This window comes from Passer montanus, unplaced genomic scaffold (assembly GCF_014805655.1).
Source record: "Passer montanus isolate IOZ18808 unplaced genomic scaffold, ASM1480565v1 scaffold23, whole genome shotgun sequence".
Taxonomy (NCBI): Eukaryota; Metazoa; Chordata; class Aves; order Passeriformes; family Passeridae; genus Passer; species Passer montanus.
The window spans coordinates 4,556,541-4,577,212 of record NW_024366926.1 but is presented as its reverse complement, the minus strand read 5'-3'; the positions used below and the strand labels follow the sequence as shown (position 1 = coordinate 4,577,212).

The 20,672-nt window shown below is 37.4% G+C and overlaps 1 protein-coding gene across 8 annotated transcripts in view; it reads right to left on the bottom strand.

Moving 5' to 3' along the window:
* The window catches only part of CCSER1 (coiled-coil serine rich protein 1), a 626,891-nt gene that overhangs the window by 363,746 nt on the left and 242,473 nt on the right, over positions 1 to 20,672 (bottom strand). For all 8 annotated transcript variants that reach the window (XM_039710732.1, XM_039710731.1, XM_039710730.1 and 5 more), the window contains one exon: positions 191 to 401. In XM_039710732.1, the coding sequence (XP_039566666.1) occupies positions 191 to 401 (211 nt within the window). The remainder of the gene's footprint in view (positions 1 to 190; positions 402 to 20,672) is intronic.

The window sequence follows — 20,672 nt, the reverse complement described above, 5'->3', positions numbered from 1 at the left end:
TAAATTCTGCTGAAGTATAAACTTTCTGACCTTCAACATGGTGAGGCATGACTATTTATACTTCTGCATCAATTCCATGTATTCAAGACATATTAAAAGACATTAAGTCCATAAACTTTACTGACCCTTTTCTGCTGCTTAGTTCATTAATGCTGAAATATATCAATCTAACAAATAAGTGGGTGATTACCTCTTGAAGAACCCTCTTCATTTTCAGAAGCAATGTCTTGACAGCCGTGCAGTCTTGCAGCATCAGTCTGAAGGGCAGAGACTCAATGCCTCCACCTTCTTCCAGACCAGCGAAAGGCCACTCCACAGATGGGCTGCCAGCCAGCTGGCTGACACGAGGGTACCTGGCTTCTCCTTGCTCCACCTCCTTCGACAGCTTCAAGGATAGATTCCTTGTGAGAGAAAACAGAAAGGTCAACACTAAAATATGAAAAAGAACTAATAATTTGGGGGGTGGTAATTCCTCTCAGCTTAAAGACACTTACACATTTGTTTTTAGAGACTGCTAGCAAGAACAGCCTTTATAACATACATGTAGACACATGGTGCTAGCAATAAAATACACATTCATAAAAGGACCATATTCTACAGGAATTAAAACCGTGCTCTAGCTCACACCCTACAAAAGAAAGTTATTTTCTTAAAACAAAATATCCTATGGGCAAAACTTCTACAGGTCTATTTTATTTCAGTTGAGCTTTACAAAAAAATGAATCTGTCGTGCACTTTCAGAAGCTAAATCAAATCACAATCTTCCATGTGCTTTCATTTAGAACTCAGAAAGAAAACTGTAAAAAAAAAATACTCCCTTCTGGGCTGGCCCAGTGACATAAGATGAACCTACTATATTGTATAAAACAGAATATGGAATTTAATTAATCTGCACTGACTCTTAGGTTTAGTTACTACTAAAGCTATAAAAGCAGAATGTGAAACAAAACAAGTAAGTTGAGGGTGAGAATCCATTAAAGGCACAGAAAGATTTTGATGGACTTTAAAGGTAATGAAACAGCATTATTTTGCTGCATAGCCACTCTCTTCCTTTAATATCAGAAAAAGTTATCTAACCATTTTTCCCATGATGAAGAACGTCATACTAAATTAACTCAGTGCAATTAAAGATGCTAGCATATAAGCAGTGAAGAAAATCACAATTATTATTCATTTAAAATATTGTTCCAATTTTCTGTTCCATTTGAATTCTTATGCAACACAAAACTGACTCTGCCATAGTTTGGAAGGACAAAGGACATTTTCCCACATAAGATTTTCTTTAGATTTGGTTTCATAGGATCCACAGACAAAACCAGATTCATGCCATTTCTTAAGACAAACAATTCCCACCATCATACTAAAACACCTAGAAATTAGGATACTATAACTATCTTTTATGGATTGTTCATTTTTATATTTTGATAGCTATGTAAATTGCAGTAAAAAGCCATGTTAGATCAAGCAATGTACCACAGAGATCACGCACAACAGAGCCTCATGTTGGCCAATGGAACTAAAATTTCAGGCACTTCAAAACACATAAAACAACAAAAACTAGTCTGTTTTAATTTTAAAATGCACTGAAACATCTTTGAGTGGAGCATTTTGCATCCTTTAAAATAAAAATATGGGGTGGATGGTAAAGTTGCTTTTGATTGAAGGATATTAAACCACTGCTGTTTTATAGCCTTTAAACAAGACCCAGGCATAAATCACACAAAGAAAAAACAACTTATGAAACTGAAGTATCATAACATAGACCACTTTTAAAGGTTTATAAAAGAAGCTAAATTCAAACTGTTGGAACCTACACTTGCATAAGATGTATGTATCCAGAAAAGCACATTATTTAAATAAAGATGAAACAACAATGTTCTCTTTCTTCCCCACCCAGCACCTGCAGGCTAGAAGATGGATTATTCCTTAGAATATTCTGTACATTCACTTTGTAATTCTCATTGAAGTTTCATCTTCCTCATACTCCTCTACAGGCATCTATGTGGGTCCCATCCTGGCCCTGAGAAAGGACCAATTTAAGAAGTACTGGCTCCCAGGAGGAGTCTTTTACTGCCCATTGTCAGAGAGATGAACCTAGTATCACCAGCCATGCCCTTCTCCCCTGCGAGGAGAAAATCAGCAATATTGTTGGAAAACTATCCTCCCCTCTGGATACATCATTTATGTATAAGCCATAGATGTACTGGAAATACAGCAATTCTGAATTTCAAATAAAGACAATATTTTCAGTTATTTCAGTGGGTTTCATGTTGCTATCACACTGCTCAACGCACAAAACCACCATCTTTTTGAACACAGAATCTTGCACTTAAGTATGAAAAGCACTGTAATAATGTATTATTACAGTCTTTAATAGTTTAAAATCTGACTGTTTCTTGAAAATGGTGACTCAGAGTTTGATGGTATACAGGAAACATTGAGATTATACAGTCCTTCCTGATAGTTCAGAGGTACTTTAACTGATCCGAAGCAGAAAAACTCTGCACTCTCTGATACAAATCATTCTACTTGCTGCAGAAAAAAGAAGCTCATTTAAACTTCATTCCAGAAATAGTATTTCATCAAGTTCATTATTAACAGCATCTAGGTGGTCTGTTACATTATTATTACAGTAATCCACTGCAATTCATCTCAAAGCAGCAAGACATTTAGAAAGGGGGAAAAAGCCCAATGGAATTCTTCCTAAATTACAAGTTTCCCTTCGTCAGTAAAACATCTCAGCCTCTGAAGCTGGAGTAGAGCTGGTTCCTTGACTGGTAGTGCAGGAGCTCCTTACAGATGGCCAGACCCCTCCATCTTCCTAACATGCATTCATTGTAATAAAAACATTTCACAGGCAAATATTATCTATGACAAATTTCTTAGGCCCTTGGAAAAAAGCCTACAAAGGTCTATTTTAAGGACCAAAGCAATGTATTTCCTGTAAGTGACAACATTAACTACATAGTATTATCAACATACAGTATTTCAGAAAGGTAATTTGGCCACTTTTAAATACATGGCTATGGCCTGAGCTCTAAATTCACCTGTCATATAGTCAGGCTAAGTTCCTACTTTAACAAAACCACACCTGAAAATGTTCGGAGCACTGGAAGTCAGTTTTAAAATGCTTCTGAAATGCCTTGACCCAACCCTGTTACCACTCTTCCCAATGATTCCCTGGCATGGTCTGGTTGTCACTACAGGTAAATTGGATGGTTCCCCTCCATTCTGGAGGATGTCAGTGGTGGAGATGTGCACTGAAATACCATCCCATACAAAGGTCACCTCAAATCCCTGAGCACTGCAATGGAGCCATGAATGACAACAGAAAAAAGAACACATATCCACTGAGCACCACAAATCTACTCCCTCATTTCTAAGTGATACAAAGAATTAGAAGCTGCAATATCCACAGTCAGTAAAATGGTATTGCCATTAGGGCAGATTTCTATTTCAAAAGCCGTCTTTATTGAAATAGTATGCTAGCATTAAAATAATCAATCAGTAGCTTTCAGCATTTAATAGCCTCCATCAATCCAATGTAACTGCATGTTAACTGAGTAAGAGACACAGTTGTGCAGATCCTTTGAAAGCTCCTTTTCCCTAGGAAGCTAGAACAAACCCAATTTTCTTATACTAAAGAATTCCTAAAGGGTTTTATTTTTAAGAAAAAATGGGGAAAAATGGAAAAGAAAAGAGAGGAAAAAGGAAGGAAGAAAAAAAAAAAGAAAGGGGACCCAAAGACATGGATTTGCATCTTGAGCTTGTTTAAGTCATTCTTCCCTTCTTACTGATCCTCAGATCAATGATTTTAAGAGCTTATGGTAATTTGAACCTCACTTACATAAAGATCCGCAGATTATGTGGACTTTAATCTTCTTAGTTTTCATCAGCAGTGCTCAAGATGTTGCTAAATCAGAATTAGCCTAAACTAATACAATTGGTTCCCCTGAGTCTGCTTCTCTTGAGATCAGCTTAACAGAGGAGAACCCATGTAACACTGTTGGCATCAGGAAGGCTCTGAAAGCTGAGCAAAAGACCCCAGACTACATGAGAAGAGCTGAACACACCTTCTTTCTTCCCTGAGGGATTATCTTCTAAAGCAGGGTCTTAGAAAAACCCTTAAATCTCTAATTTGCAGTGTTTAAGTGTGCAGCTGTGTGTATATACATTCATAAAGATGTATATACGCACATGAATTTTTATAGCTCTGTGTGTGCATATATACACATATGTGTATATATATATGTAGTTGTACAAGTCATACATATACTTATACATAAACACATAAAAATTTGATCTTGGTAAGTTTGTCAAAAAAGATCAAGTAGTTCTTATTTGTCCATATCTTGGCCCAATCTTTTACATTAGATGAAAGATGTTTTTAGTTTCATACGGAGGTTATGTTCTGAAATCCTATTTCATATTAATCTTGAAAGAAATATGGGTTGAAGGCTTTCTCCCATCCAGAATTTTCTTCTTCCTCACTAACAGTAAATAGGTTTTCCTCCTTCAGAGAATTAACTAATTACTATTCTGATAAACAGCCCTCAGCTGGACCACATAAGACATGTAAGAACAATTGCTTCTGCTTTTTAGAGGAAAGGCTGCCTACCTCAAATACTTCCAAAATTCAGCTGGAAGCATTCTGTAGCTCACCTAAAATGAAGTAGATTACCCATGAAACCCTACTATCATTCCATATTGAATCTTAATCTCTGAGTGATTTCCTACTAACCTCATCTAGTGAAGAGACATGTTGTATCCCTAACAATCCACAACTGAAACACAGGGAACATATTGTGGAAAAAAACCAAGCACCCTCACCACATCTAGCAGCATTAAGGCACAGACTTCAAAAAGCATGTTCCTAAATACTACAGTGAACATATAAAATAATGTTCTGCTAGGTGCCTAAATGTTCTCAAGACCTAGTCAGGGAGGATAAAAAAAATGGCAAGCTCCTCCCTCAGTTCTGAAAATACACGCTTTGCAACACTAAGATAAAAACCTAACCAGAACTTAAATAGTTGGCTAATTACCCATATTAGCATTCTTTGGCATCAAAATTTCTACCTCTCTCTGTCTCACACAATTTCTCAACATGGCCTCTGTTCTAACAGAAACTGCTTCAGAAGTTGTAGGGATAAGATCTCAGAATCTTGTACATCAGTGTGTCATAGGGTACACGTTGTTTACCATTTTACATCTTTTAGAGGTGTGGATCCTCTATTGATGCTATGATTTTTCAAGGTCAGCCTTTCAGAGAAATGATGTCCAGTATCTGTCACTATCAAACTCTCCACCCACACACAAGTGTGCACACAAACTCTAATGGTCAGTGCTACTCTAAGTTAAGAGACTGTCACTTTTTCCATTAAAACTGCTTTTCTTTCCAAGGTTTATATCACAGTCATAAAGACATCCTTCGGGCTAGAACGTGGTGATCAAACTATACAGAATAGAATTTTTTTAAAAAAAGGTTTAAAACAATTTTTAAAAGCCCTCCATCTTCCAGCTGCTTCTCAAGTACAGCTCTTAAGGGCCTGTCAAGCATTTCTTTCCTTTCTCTAAACTCCACAGGAGTTAAGAGCTCTGTTTATATCCCCTGATCTAGCACACAACGCGTCAAACTTCAACCCTTGTCTTCCTCCTGGAACCTATTAGGAAAAATTAAATGTAAAAAAATAGAATAAGATAATGTAATGAATAATCAGATAATGTTAAAAAATAGCTACTTGGAAAAGACCAGTGGGGTCTTTTCACTTTCAAATAGTAACAGTGCAGTAGTAAGTAAAGCAGCAAAGACAAACCAGCAAAAGTAAATGAGGCTGACTTGACACTGAGACTTTGGTAGCTTCAGTCTTTTTAAATTCTCTCCACTCCCTGAAAAAAACAAAGCCAGCAGGAGACCATTCTTGAAACCATTTTATAATTATTAATTAACACTATGTCTTTGTTCAGAACATCAAAAATAAATAACTTTTGCCTATTCCTGTCCATGACAGGGGAGTTGGAACTAGATGATCTTTAAGCTCTCTTCCAACCCTGTGATTCTTTTATTTGGACAAAGGATACATCTCCCTGCAGACATTGCAGTGTTGGTAAAAACTACACACTTCTGACTGGATGCTGCCTCAGTACAGACTAAAGCTGAAGACACCTGGTATTCTCTGAGTCTCACTCCAAATGCACTCCACACAACAGATCACCTCCACTGACCTGGGACTAGAACCACAACATTTTGATCCAATCTATTAACAACAGGCATTGAAATGTGTCCAGAAAACTTGACACTGTTGGAGGAAATGGGAAAAAATGAGGGGCAAATCGGTTTTGTCACTGTCACCTTCTAGATCAGAACAAAATTTCTCTTCACCTTTGCTCTAAATGCTTCAGTCTTTCCTTTAGAAAATGTGCAGATGCAACATTAAACTTTAAAGCTTTTCCTAGGTTAAAAAAAAACCTCTGTAAAATCACAAAGGATATTGGATTTGATGTCTGCCTTCCAAGAAGCACAAGTAGCACACTCCTTTCATTCAGTTACCAAACTGGGTTTCATTACTTAAAAACAGATTGTCAAATGCTTCCTACTATATGTAGTATTTTTTGCTATCAAAACTTTATGAAATCCTGATCAAAATTATGTGCATTTTAAATGAAAGAAGAAAAAGGCAAGCAATTTTCTGTGCTCAATAAAAAGGTACTGAACTGTTAGTACAGGCTTTAGTGGAAAGATAGGTATGCTCAAAGGAAAGGTTATATTTGCTTAGTGCCAAGTAGAAGTCACAGACATGAGTAAGACCGACAAAGATGGACTTCCAGTGAGACCAGAAATTATGTGGAAAATTCATGTACTTTTTAAAGGAGACAAGCCACTAACTTCAAACCTGTCTGAATTTGTGTTTAAATACCTGGGAAGCACCTAATCATATTATTACTGCCTAACCCAAGATATTATCTTTTGATGGCTATTAAGCATTAAAAACACTTCTGTGGAGCAAGCAAACAATTCATTATAGCTTGTGTTGGCCAAGAGGTTCATTGAGATGCATAACAGATTTTAAAAAGGTCCAATTAATATTTACTAAAATATCTTCAGCATTCTGCTGACTTTCCCTATATCCTGCCTGTCTTCCCCTCATCAGGTGACTCAGGGAACTCTTCCTGGACTGGGTTCACTTGTAGAAATGTTTAAGTATCTGATCCTGCCAGGGCTTAAAACCAGATACAGACATCTAAATAATCATCCTACAGGTTATCATGCTACAGCCACACACATTCCTCCATTAGCAAAAATGTACATGTCTACAGGATTAGATGGCAGAGACTCAGAGAAAGAATAAAATGTCACAGGAGCTGAGCAGTTAAGGGATGCCCTGTACAACAATTAGGTAGTTACAACTGTGTGGGTGCTCAGGAAAGTCCAACTAGTAACTAAAATTTAGCATTAACTGTATTTTCATACAATGAAATATAAAGTCAGTAATAGAACATTATCTCCAAAATACTAATTACAAACACAGCTTTCTGAGTGATGATACCTTTCAATACTCTTCAATAGAGCCAACACAACGTACTTTTATTTTGGTGAAAATATCTGATAAACCAATGTTTATCCCTTCTCCCTTCCCTCTAGCAGTTTTACAATATGGAGTAGAAAACTGTTGCATCTAAACTCAGAGGATACCATCCACCTATGGTATGTAGCAAACTTTATAAATATGTCAGGAGGAAACTGCAACTTTAAAACCTGTCCTTTTTCCTTATCACATACAACAGTTGGAAACTAATGTTAACATTAAAGGAGCTTTTATGTTAAATCCTCTTTTATGACCAATAACTGAAATCATGTAATGGATTCAGGAACATAATTTATAAAGAAATCCAGACCATGTATGTAACTACATATCCATTCCTGAAGATACCTATCTACAAGTGGTTTTTTTTTTCCAAGGTTATATTGTGTTCTTCTTAAAAGTTTTTGGGGAACATTATAGAAGTGTGATCCACACAAAAGTAACAAAACTACACAAGAATTCCAGCACCAGTGCTGGTTTATTGCTTTAGTGAAAACAGCTCACACTCCATCATCTTAAAATACAAGAGTCTGAGAGCTTCATGAGCACAAAGATTTCTGAGGAACCACTCACCTTCCAAAGGCTCAAAATCTATCCTCCTCTCCTGAACACTGCACAGCTCCAGACACCAACTTACAAAAAGTGCCCCTAGCACAAACAGAGGCCAATAACTCAAGAAAAATCCCCAGCTACATACTGAAAGCCTATACATTGTGGGACCCCTCGTGTTGCTTCCTTGACAGTGTCCTGTCAAGCAACCAGAGCTCTCAAATTAACACAGAATGGTTTCACTTACAAGGCAGGTGTTTGCAATGTCTGCACTTGGAACCTATTTAGTGAAACTAAAGCCTTGCAACAGCACACGCTCCATTTTTTAAACAAAGGCATTAGAGACCAAACAAAAAGAAAGCAATAAACTAATTAATGTGTAAATTAACCTAATTGCTTTGTTCTCACATCATGTTATCAATCACTAAGTGCCACAGCAGAAACTTGTTATTTTATCATCTGGTGAAATTAGCCCGCCTACAGGCGATTTCTTTGACTTTGCCAGTATGGTCCTTCAGAGTTTTTATTTTTGATTGTAAATAACTCATTAAAAATAATCAGAATATTAAATTTCATTTGACTAGAGCACTGCAGTAGTGCTTCCATACTGTTCTTTTACAGAAGAAAACATTTCTTGTCCTTCCTCTCCCCCATAATGTGGCCTGCTGTGAAAAAGGAAATCTAATGACTTGTCAAACTAAGGCCAGAGCCAGATGAAAAAGACAATGGTTTTTGATTTTGTTGACTATGAGGGACCCAAGCTCAGATCTCTGAATCACACTGAAAATATCTCTAAGTATTTATTTGTACACCAGCACAGAGGAGGAAATAAGCATGCTAAAACTTCAATACTACCTCAGCATTTCATGCTTGCAATATTTTTGTTTTGATGCAACACTGCTTGTCAGGTAAAGTGCCTACAAACCATGGACCATCAAGAAGCCTCACTCTCTCTGCAAGGCCTCCTGTCTCTCTTCACTTTGAGGGCATCAGGTCTACTGCCTTTTAACACTGGGTTTTGAGACTGTCATATTAAAATCCAATGCTTATTGCAGCTGTTTACTCTCTGGTTGCTACATTCTCTAGTTTGGGGACTTTGCTTGAATTACCTGAATACATGGGGCTACTGCAGCAGCTTCTAGTTTACAGAGCCAGTCTGCAGTTTAAGACTAAGAATAACATGAAGAGCAATATTGTGCAAAACTATGCAAGTTTAGAAAAGCTGCACCTCACTGAAAACATACAGCCCATGATTTGAGTTTGATGTCTGATCTTTACACTGCACATTTTCAAATTTTAAGCAGTAAATGACAGTTATATTTGGAACACAATTTCTCTTAATTTAACATTACTGCGATAACTTGTGCCATTAATTTATTAAAGCTTGCAACAAATATGATAATGAAAAAACACACTTATAAAAGTTGCTGTAAGGAAGTCATTAAAAATTTAGTATGATTATTAATTTATAATAGAATTTGTAGCATTTCTTCTGTGAAACCCTAAATGTACATTACATAATTGCATAATTAATACTTTCAGTTACTGATTTTGCCAGGAAAGCAGCCCTAATAATTACTGGAGTGAATGTTAAAGTTTGCTGTCTGTACATCAACTTATACAGATTAAAACTGGACTTGCCAACTCATTTATTTTCAAGGCATCTCACAGTATGACTCCAGCTTTTGGAATAAATTCCATTTTTAAAAATAAAATGCACAAAATGTCAATTTCTGGCCAGATAGAGCATGGCATTTTGATCTAAGCTCACCCTATAGATTTTGGATGCAGAAGACAAAGCACTCAAAAGATACATCCGTGCACATACAGACATTGTACAATCTTTGATGTTGAATACTGCTTGACTTATGAGTCTGAACCTTCTGTGGCAAGGCCATTCTCTGCCTGTGCTTTCAGGGACCAGAGATCCATCAGCCACTTGGACTGTCATTCATATTACTGGCCAGGCTGCTGTTGCCTAAATCTGACAGAGTAAACCTGAGGAACAACCTAGGATGTGAGTGTATTAAAAGGAAATATGTTGTAAAACTACACATTGGACACAGACAGACAAGAAAAGAAGAGCCACAACCCATGGTCAAGTGATAAAGGAAGGATGAACAAGAAAGTTGCCTGCTATTATCTGAATGCTGTGGTTTTTTTCTTTGTTTATTTGACTTGAGTCACTTTTTCTTTTTTTATGGGTGTTTTTTGTTGTTGTTTTGGTTTTGGTTTTTTTTCATTTAGGGCTTGTTTTTTGGGTTTGAACACACAATGAAACATTTTGAGGACAACTGTGGAATCACAGATTGATTTGGGCTGTAAGAAAAATTAGAAGTCATCTACTCCAATCCCCCTACAACGTGCAGGAACATCTTCAACCAGATGAGGCTGCTCAGAGCCCCACCCAGCCTGACCTTGAATGTTTCCATTCCAAGGATGGGACATCCACCACCTCTCTAGGCAGCTGTTCCAGTGCCTCACCACCCTCTTCTAAAACACTCCTTCCTTCTCATGTTACATCTTGTCCTATCACAAAAAGTTGTGATCCTGCTAAAAAGTCTGCCCCACTCTTATTACAGGAACTCTTGATGTTACAAATAATAGATAAACCAGTAGCAATCACTTATAGAACACAGTTCTTAGGCCCCAAAAATCCAAAATCCAAAGACGTCCTTTCGTCTGCATCAAACCAGTTATAAAAATTTTTACCACATAACTAAAGTTCTTCTTACTGGTTGTAACAGCAAGTTGATGGAAAGTGTGATCAAATCTTCAGACAGAAAAGTGGGCACTGAAGTCCTATGGAATGCAGAATGCATATTTTTAGTCACTTCTTCGAGTGGCCAGGAATTGTTCATATTCCTCTGAGGCAATATTGGAGAGTAGGGATATCTGTCCTTGATATTTTTTATTCCATCTCACTTGGTTGGTCTACTAAGGTACCTACAGCCTGTGTACCTGCATCTGCCACACTTGACATCTGGCAGCAACCTCTCAAAACTGCAAAGGAGCTGTTCCCACAAAGGAAGAAGATTATCTCCTTACACACACCCCCAACAAGCCTCCAGCTTTCCCCTGAAAGGTTCCATGCAGACAGCACAATAAACTCACATAACTAAGTGCGATGAAACTACACTGACAATGGGGTGATTGACCATCAGGTAATATGAGGGTTTCAACACAACTCCAAGCATAATCCATAAGCTTTTCTCCATCCCAACAGGACTACTCTCCATCTTTTGCTGAAATACATTTTCAGCTTGTCCAGGGTCATACAGCAAAACAATAAGTTTGCCAGCAAAACTTAGCAGCAGAGAATTAAATAAATAAGCTTTCCCTTAGAGACATTTTTATTAGTTCTAGAAGCAGCATTTTGAAATTTCAGTGTCATTTTTCAGACTAAATGAACCCTGATGGGCTGAAGCCGGCATTTCTTCTACACAACATCATTTATCAAGTTTTTTTGTTTCATTTTCAAGAACAAGTGCAATGTTGGAAAAAGACAAACAGAAATGCCTAGACGAGAGCACAGATTAAACAAAAATCTATTCTAAATTACTAATTACTTTTATAAAACAGAAAATACAGTAAGAAATAATTAACCTATTGCAGATTGTTTTTGATTGAATAAAGGTTGTCACAAGAATAACTCAGAGATGAGTGAAGCAAGTCATTTAAATGCAGGCAAAAGCCATAAGTTAGAGGACTAACACTTTTATCCATGTGTCAGAAAACAGAGATAAAATAGTCCAAGCCTACTGGACCTCTGATTGGCATTTTTAAAACTCTCAGTGAAAGGTAAGAGGTCTTTTTACTCCTCCTCCTCAGGATAAGCTAGTGGAGTTTTTGACATGGAAAACTTCCACGGTACAAGCCATGTTCTCTTGCAATAATGAAGAGGAGAGAAAATGTGGAAATATAAAGCTGATGCAACAGGAGTATTAACTTCATTTTTAGAACAAATGAAGTGAGGATAACCAAAGAAATAACTGCAATTCTCACGCCTTTAAGTGAAAGAGGAGACTTTGCCTTTTCCAAACTGTGATCAGCTCACTACCCACAGGGAAGAACCCTGTGGATCCTACAAGGACAATTAACTTACACAAGAATAAATGATCATCTCTTCAGAACACGAGCCAGAGAATTCACTTGCATATTTATTGCAGACACTGCAATATCAATACAACTGTTGAGGCAACCACTGAAACAAATAAAAGTTGTAAGGAAGAAAGTTTTAGATGGTGTACCTTCATTAGCCTCTGCCACTCTTTGTTTTCATCCTGCTTGGCTGATTGAGACAACCAGTAATGTTATTTGTGTAGACAACATTTTTCCCCACAGCATCATCTAAAACAATAGGCAGAGCATTCTATTCTTAATTACTTTATTTTCAATTCTTTGTGTGCTATAAGTTTTTTAGAAAAAAGAGTCTGGCATTTTAATTGGCTTTAAACTCCACTACATCGACACTCAGTGGGAAACTACAGTTGTAAATGGCAAGGAATAAGAGAAGTGATAAAATAGCAATTCCACACCTTTACTGATGTGTTTACACCTGTCTCTTTATATCTATCTTCATCACTGAAATCTCTGCAAGTCTGGAAAATACATACATTTTTATTTAAAAAATTCCAGGAATTTAACCATCTAAACCAAACCACAAGTGTTTTTGTTTATAGCCCATAAGATGATCAACAGAATCAGGTGCAAAATGAGTATTAGAGATGGTAGCTGGAAGTTCTGTCATTTTGTATCTATACATGCTCCCTCTTTTATTCTTGATATTGACAGCAAAAACAAAGCCCTGGTAAGTGCACTGCTCATTTCAGGCACATAATTTAAAAGACATAAACCTATTTGCCACTGAAATACAAATTTCTCTTTCTAAACTAGGAAAAATCTCTTCAAGTTTTTGAATAGTACACTGTCCAGTTTGAGAGGAAATTTAAAGGCATCAATTACAAATAACACCTGGGGCTACTGCTCTTATATGAGAAATATTTGCCATCTTAATAACATAGGCAGGGCTACTGCTCTTATATGAGAAATATTTGCCATCTTAATAACATAACATAGGCCAGAATTCTTCTTTATATCATTGCTTAAGTTGGCACATTTTATCATCACACTAAACTATTCCTTGAATATGAAAAGAAAGTACTGAGCTTCTCATTAGCACTACTGGCTACAGAGGCAATAATTTTAAGGCAGTCCTACATCCAAATGCTGTAATAACACATAAAATATTTCTTGAGAAGTTTTTAGAGAGGAAGAAAAATAATATAGAGTGAACATATAAGGAGGTACTGTTGAAGGACATCCTCTTCCCAGCCTGGGGGGCACTACTTCACCTATGTTCCTGCAGTCTATCTCCGTGCATGTTCCAGCTAAGAATGAGATCAAAAGCAATTTCCTATTCTGCTGAGGCATTTCAGAGCTTATCACACTATTTGTGCAACTTCTGCTGTGGTCTCTCCTGACTTTCTCCACTGAATTTCAAATTTCAACATCTAAGTGGAAAAAAAAGTCCATTTTCAGGTAACTTGCTGTCAGTATTTGAGTGACAAAGCAGAGTTTAAAAGGGGAACTTTTGAAAAAAGTCTTCTGCTAGAAAAACTGAAGAGTAGGGGCAGCTCTTGCACTGGGATCTGTAGGGCCCATCACTACCAGAACAGGTCAGCTTGGTCAAGTGCTGCTCAACCATTTACCCTGGTATTAAAGGCACAATGGACCTGCCAAACACCAAACCCAGCACTGCAGAACATCACAACCAGAAGTATATTTTGCCTCCCTCTGTTTCGTAGCTGTAGAAATCAGGATGAAGTTTTAGATACATACAAGGAGCTCCATGTAGCAGGATGCTGGTCTCTACCTAGTGTGACAAAGGCTACTGCTGATGAAGGGAACATTTTAGATGAAAAAACAACTTTCACTTATGATGTGAAGGTGTGAATGTTATCCAAATTATCTCACTGGATTTACTGCATGAGGTAATTAATGCTGCTTCTTGACTGATCCAAGATTCCTGGCAGAGGTGTACCAACTGCACTTAGGTAGTAGGGGAGAGTGGGAGGAAGCTCTCAGCCACAGAATCGATGCAGGGGCTCAGGTGAAAACAGGCACAACAAGTGAAAAAGAACATATAATAAAAAATACTCCCTTGCTCAAGGACTTGTGTGTGAAAGCAGAAGGTATAAAAGAAAAATTATCACCTCATTTTGTACTGCTAATCCCCCAAACTATCCTTCCAAACACATTCCAGTAATGCCAGACAGATGGCAAAGAGTGATTTCAGTTCCAGGTGAAGACACCTGGCTAAAAACCTTATTATTAGTTTCCTTGATTCTACCAAAGACATTCAAGAACAGTTTTCCTTGCTACTGTTTTCTAACATTTCTTTATACTTCCCCCATTGCTTGCAAGTGACAACACCTTGCAAATGGGCAAAGAGGTTTCTGCATTGCAACTCATTTGGGCAATACAGTCATAAGAAAACATAAATATTGTTTGAAGATCTAAATGACATTTTTTCCTTCTCTTTAGAGAGGACTGCTTGGAAGCAAAGAAGGGCAAAAAAGAGTATTTTTTCACTGCCTGAATGCAAAAAACAGGAAATCCTACTTCTGTTTTGGATATTCTTTCCAAACTTATTGCTCTGTTTTGAAAATCCTACCAAGCATCAAAGCCCAAGAGCTACACCAGATTACCAATCCACTACTCATCACTGTTTCCTAGTAGCAATAATGATTGGAAAGACAAATAAACATCAAGACAGTCATTTCATAAGGAAGTGAAGCTGAAATAAAACATTCACTGAAGCACTAGTAAATAAATAAATACAATATGAACCAGTTCTAGAAGAGAAAAATCAATAACTGAGTATGAAATTTACAGTAAGAGCAATTTCACATAGAGAATGACTGTTCTAAAGAGCAACAGGAAGAAAGTGTAAACATGTACAGTATCTGGATGCCCAGTGATGAGAGGCATCTGTGCCTTACTTTATCACCCAGGACAAGCCAAAATCCAGAAAGAGAGAATGACAACCCTGTTTTACAAACTACACGTCCCAGTCCCGCAATTGAAGAACATGCAAGTGACAGGACAAAGGAGACTAAATACAGGTCTTTTAAGTTCCACTTCAGTTTTGCATCACCTGTGATATTATACAGCTCCAAGCAGACTGATTAAGAACTACGAGGTAAGCATACAGTGGCAGGCAAGTCCTGACTGACAGCCAAGAATCATTGTCACTCACACACAGATGAAAATCTCAGGCATAGATTATATCTTTCATCAAAATTGACTTAAGCAAGGTCATATTTGAACCCCAGCTGGCACCCAAGCAACATGCTTAAACGCCCACCAGTGAGGCAGGGGAGATAATCAAAGAGTCCAAGTGAAAAAACACTTGTGGGTTGAGCTAAAGACAGTTGAATAAGTAAAGCAAGAACTGTGCACGCAAGCAAAGCAAAACAAAGCAAGGAATTCATTCACTGCTTCCCATGGGCAGGCTTCCCATGTTGAGCCATTCCCAGGAGAGCAGGGTTCCATCACATATAAGGGTGACTTGGAAAGCAAAACACCATCACTCCAAACATCTCCACTTCCTCCTTCTTCTCCCATTTTCATATGCTGAGCAGATGCCACACAGTCTGGGGCATCCCCTTGGTCAGCTGGGGTCACCTATCCTGGCTGTGTCCCCTCCCAGCTCCTATTGCACCCTCACACCCTTTTCCTGCACAAATCTAAATATAGCCCCAAACCAGCAACTTAGGAAAAAAATTTAAAAAAAAACAAAAAAACAAAAAAAAAAAAACCCCACAACTCTACCCCAGCCAAAACCAGCACAAGAACTTCTATATCAGATCTCAAAACAAAAACCAAAGCATTTCAATGAGCAACAAGTTAATCTGTAAAAACGCTTTAACAGAAATTATACACATTTCTGCCCCAGTTGTATTTGGGCATAAACAGAAGAAACAAGAGGAGAGGTAAACTGCCATTTTAACACCTTTTCCTTAAAAAAAGGAAAAAAAAAAATATCCTGATGAGATCATGAAATTCAGCACTAATTTATCCAGATTTATTACTTTCAAGAAACCATCACTCTCAGATTTATCTGATTTCACACTATATAGAGTGGTTGCAAAACATACTAGCTTTAGTTTAGAAAACAAAATTAAAAACAGACTTAAAATTTGGCATGACTGGTTCCTTCTCTGATGTTCCTTTGTTGCAATTTTTTTCAAATTACAGCCATGACATTAATCTTCTAAGTACAGTATTTTTAGCTCATATCTAGAAATATTTAGTCCTTTTTGAAAATTTATTTTATTTAAATCCCCTCCTACATAGTAGAAATAAAATGATGGAATACATGTTACACATCATTCTTGCACATGGGGCAAAATTAAGAAGTAGCTGCTCAGCTGAGAAGATTTTTTTAATATAGAAGTACTATGGGGAAAGAAAAGAAGAAATACATATGTAAGACAAAATATGCTGAGTAGAAAGGGACTCACAACATTCATCCAGTCCAGTGTCTGGTTCTCCATAAGACCATCCCAAATAATCTTAGAAATTTCAAACATTACCTTATTGCTGCTGCAATTCTAATTGTATGATCAGTAAAATATTTTAATCAGATGAAGAAGTTAAAGATTCTCTGCCACACAGTGTTCCTTTACAGACCTGACATTTACACCTATCTGTTTATATCCTTGTAGGAAAGTGCATAAAAGCAATAGGTGAATCAAGTCACTCTATACAATCTCATTTGGAATAAAATCCAACTATTTATTTCACTTAATGTGAAAATCCTTTCTAACCATTAATGTTTTCATAACGAGTTCAGTCTTCACTGTCAGAAAATTTTAAAGCCCAGAGGGAACTTTAGAAGCATAAACAGGATTAAGATTTCTTGTTGCTTTTTATATAACGCATTTCATACCCCAGGATGAAAAATCTTTGTGTATGAACGTTCCCATAAGCCTTTTCCAATGCAGATGCTTTTCTTTTTTATCTCAAAACACTAAGTATAAATAGCAATGACAGAGTTTCAGCCTTCATGTTGTTAGTTTATAAAATAAATATTAAAGATCACATAAAGGGACACTTCCCATTATAATAATGTACAGCAGACAGCAGGCTTTGGTTCACTCCCTATGGAAAATGTGCCACACATGCTCTTCTGTATAAAGTACATAGCTGAAATATTCAAATTGTGAAACCTTTGTTCCTGCATTTAAATTGCCTTCTCAGTATTGTGTGCCAGAAGGGCTTGTTATGCCAACAGGAATGCAGTCAGGAGAAAAGGAAACAGCAGGAAGTCAGATGTGAATTTGGTGTTACTCTAAGATGTATAGAATACATTAAAATACGAAAATCAGTAAGACAAAGCATGAGGTAAGCTACTGCTGCAGCTATCAGATGTGGCAGGTATCTCTGAAACTGAGGCAAGCCTGGCAAAGCAGCTGCAGTTCTTCCAAAGTGAGGTTTGATGGGGCAGTGGCCAGGCTGACCTGCTGGCAAAACACAAGAAATGGCTTTCTCACTGTGATCTCCTTCCCTCCTTCAGCAACACTCCATGAACAGACACCTCTACATAAACAATTTTCAACAGAACTCATTCAGAGAGACCTCAGTTTCCCAAAAATCTACCATGCTGGCTGCACTTAAAACACCAACATAAATCTTCCAATGTAGTTTAGTTCTGTGTCAATTTATCAGTCAGGACAATATTATCTTTGTATGCTTTCTGGATGACAGGTAAACCACTGTTAAACACCGAACACCTGAAATAGAAAAATTAAACACTAGATTTTCTTTTATTGCTCAGTTGTTACAGCAGCTGTTTAATTCTACTTGACTGAACTCATTTTTCAGTGTAAAAGTAAGCATTCCAATTAGTACTGCAAACAAACAGTTGGAGTGAACTTTTTAGAGCTTTCTTTTTCATTGGAAATGTTTAAAAAAAGTTGTCAGTACTGAATCTGAATAAACACACACTGAAAAGTTAAAGGCAATCCATGAATGGAGTCTGCTAGGTCCTGTTATCCTCATTGCTCTGGTGATATGGAAACTGCAACTAAAATGCATGATCTAAGTTTCTGCTTTGGACTAGCGTAAAGACATTACTGAAAAGCCAAAGTAAGGAACCCCCTTCAGAGTTTGAAATTCTTTGCATAGCTTTTTTTCTGCTTGTTGCAGAAAGTGAGACTGTTTTCTTTCCTCGACAAAACTGCTGGTATATTCTAAATAGAAAGCTCTCTCCTTGATAGTAAATTTTTGAGGCTGTTTGCACTTGCAGTCTAAATTTTAGTCAATGGCATGGGCTATACTTTTATAGCATCTAAACCCTGTCAGAAACACACTCACAGTTGGACAAGAGTTTAGCAGTGTGAATTTTGCTGTTCTTGGTTTCGTGACTCTCAAAGAGTTTAAAATTAATATATTTTACCCCTTGATCAGTGACATGCCATCCCATGGCTCATCACTACCAAGCCTGGTATTATCCCCTTCCTCTTTCAAATCTAGTTTCAGTCTATTTCAGTAACCCCTGTTTACTCTTAGATGAAGATTCTTTTGCCCCTCTGAGACTGGTGTACCCGGTCTCTTGCCAACAGGCCTGGTGTCACATAGACCAACCCACAAGTACAGAACCCAAAATTCTCCTGGTGACGCCAGTCACCGAGCCTGTTACTGGTCAGTGGGGTCTGCCTGCTCCTTCCAACACCACTCTCTGCACCTGGTGAGACAGAGGCTTTACTACTTGTGCTCCTCACCTCTTAACCAGTCATCCCAAGGCCCTGACATCTCTTTTGATTGCCCTTGGACTTCTAACTGCAATTTCATCACAATGCATGATGCTCCAAGAATAACAGTAATAAGGATCCATTTCTACCACATATCAGGAAGGGTGATTTTCTCAGACTTGGGAAAAAGTAAGAAATTGAACATTTACTCAAACACAGACAAAATCACATAATATAACAATAAGTCCAAGAGGAAAGAGATAGAAGTGACTTTCTAGGACTGCAGGTATTTGAACTATTTTTTTCCAATATAGGAGTTTATGTAAATGGAAGAGCACAGTGCATATAAAGTCTGCAGTCCAAAAGCTTTTTTTAATGGGTGAGAATGTGAAAATCTCAATTCAGTGCAGGAAAAGACATTGAAAGAAAACCAGAAAGAAAGGGCTAATCTATGAAGTCCATACCATATTTATAGTAGCTCCCTTCAGGACTACGGTACTAGTTTGTGGTAGAAAGAAAATTCTTTTAAAAAAGATAAATTTCTACATGGGTGAATGCACCTAAAAACGTTTCAACGAGAAGTTTGGAGTTTGTGTCCTTTTAATAAACAAACAAGAACAGCAGCTTCAAAATCAGTCCTTTTTTTTATTATTTTTTCCCTGTCAAGTGAGTTGTGGGGGTTTTTGCTACAGGGGATATTAGACAGTGGTTTGAAAGAGAACATGGCAGACTGTAGCTGAACAATGCCCAGTGAGAGGTAGCAAATCAGTTGCATCCTATTTACCATTCTGAGCCTTCTGAAGAAGAAATTACTAAGATGAATTTGTGCCAGGGAAGAGGTTAATCCTTAGCCTTATCTTTCCAAGTTTAAAATCCATTTTGAGGCTTAGTTCCTTAGTTTTGGATTAATCACCTTTGCTTTAAAATATTTTTGTGGTTTTATTTCTTTTGCCTTTGTTTCCTTCCTCTTTACTTCTACCAAATCTACATTGTCTACTTTCATCAATATCCTTTTGATTTCTTCCTTCATTTTGTTTCCTCATCTCCACCTCACAAAACATATAGCTTTTTCTCTTACAGTGGCAATGGTTTGCCATGAAAAACATACCACCAGAGAAATGTATTAACTTGTTCAGACTTGCTATCAGGTCTCTGACATTTTCCTAGGCCTGACTGAATCTGTAACACTTGGTGATTTTGCAACCTTTAATTTCACCTTCTGCTGCTGCTCTTCTCATACCTAAAGTTTTCACCTTTAAAGTCTACAGATACCTTTCAAATTGAACGTGAACCCTCTGCTTTTATCACAGCATCCATTCTAGACTCTACCAGAACCTCCTGCTCTGCATCTTAATATGTCCTGGTTGCATACCCATTCCTTTTAATTTCCTTTCCTTGCTTCAGCTTTTGCACATGCTTTGCTATTCCAAAATTAACCAGAAATCTACATTATTTAAATATAGCTTGATGACTTAGTATGCCATTTACTACTCTGCCTTTCCTTCCTAGCATACATGCATGTAATTATCAGTGTAGGGGGTAAAAGCCTCCCCCATGCCTGATAAGGCCCAAAATGTGGCAGTGGAATAACTGACCAACACGTTCTCCTACCTCCTAATTACCTGCAGAGATAAATTCTACCTTTCCTTCTACCAAACTCCCCTTACCAAAGGCTCCTCTTTGGAAGACTTTGTTTTCCAAGATGACAGCCTTGCTATTCAGCAGTAGAGAGATTTACCACTCAGAAGAAAGCACCTCAAGCAATACTAGAGCACTGCAT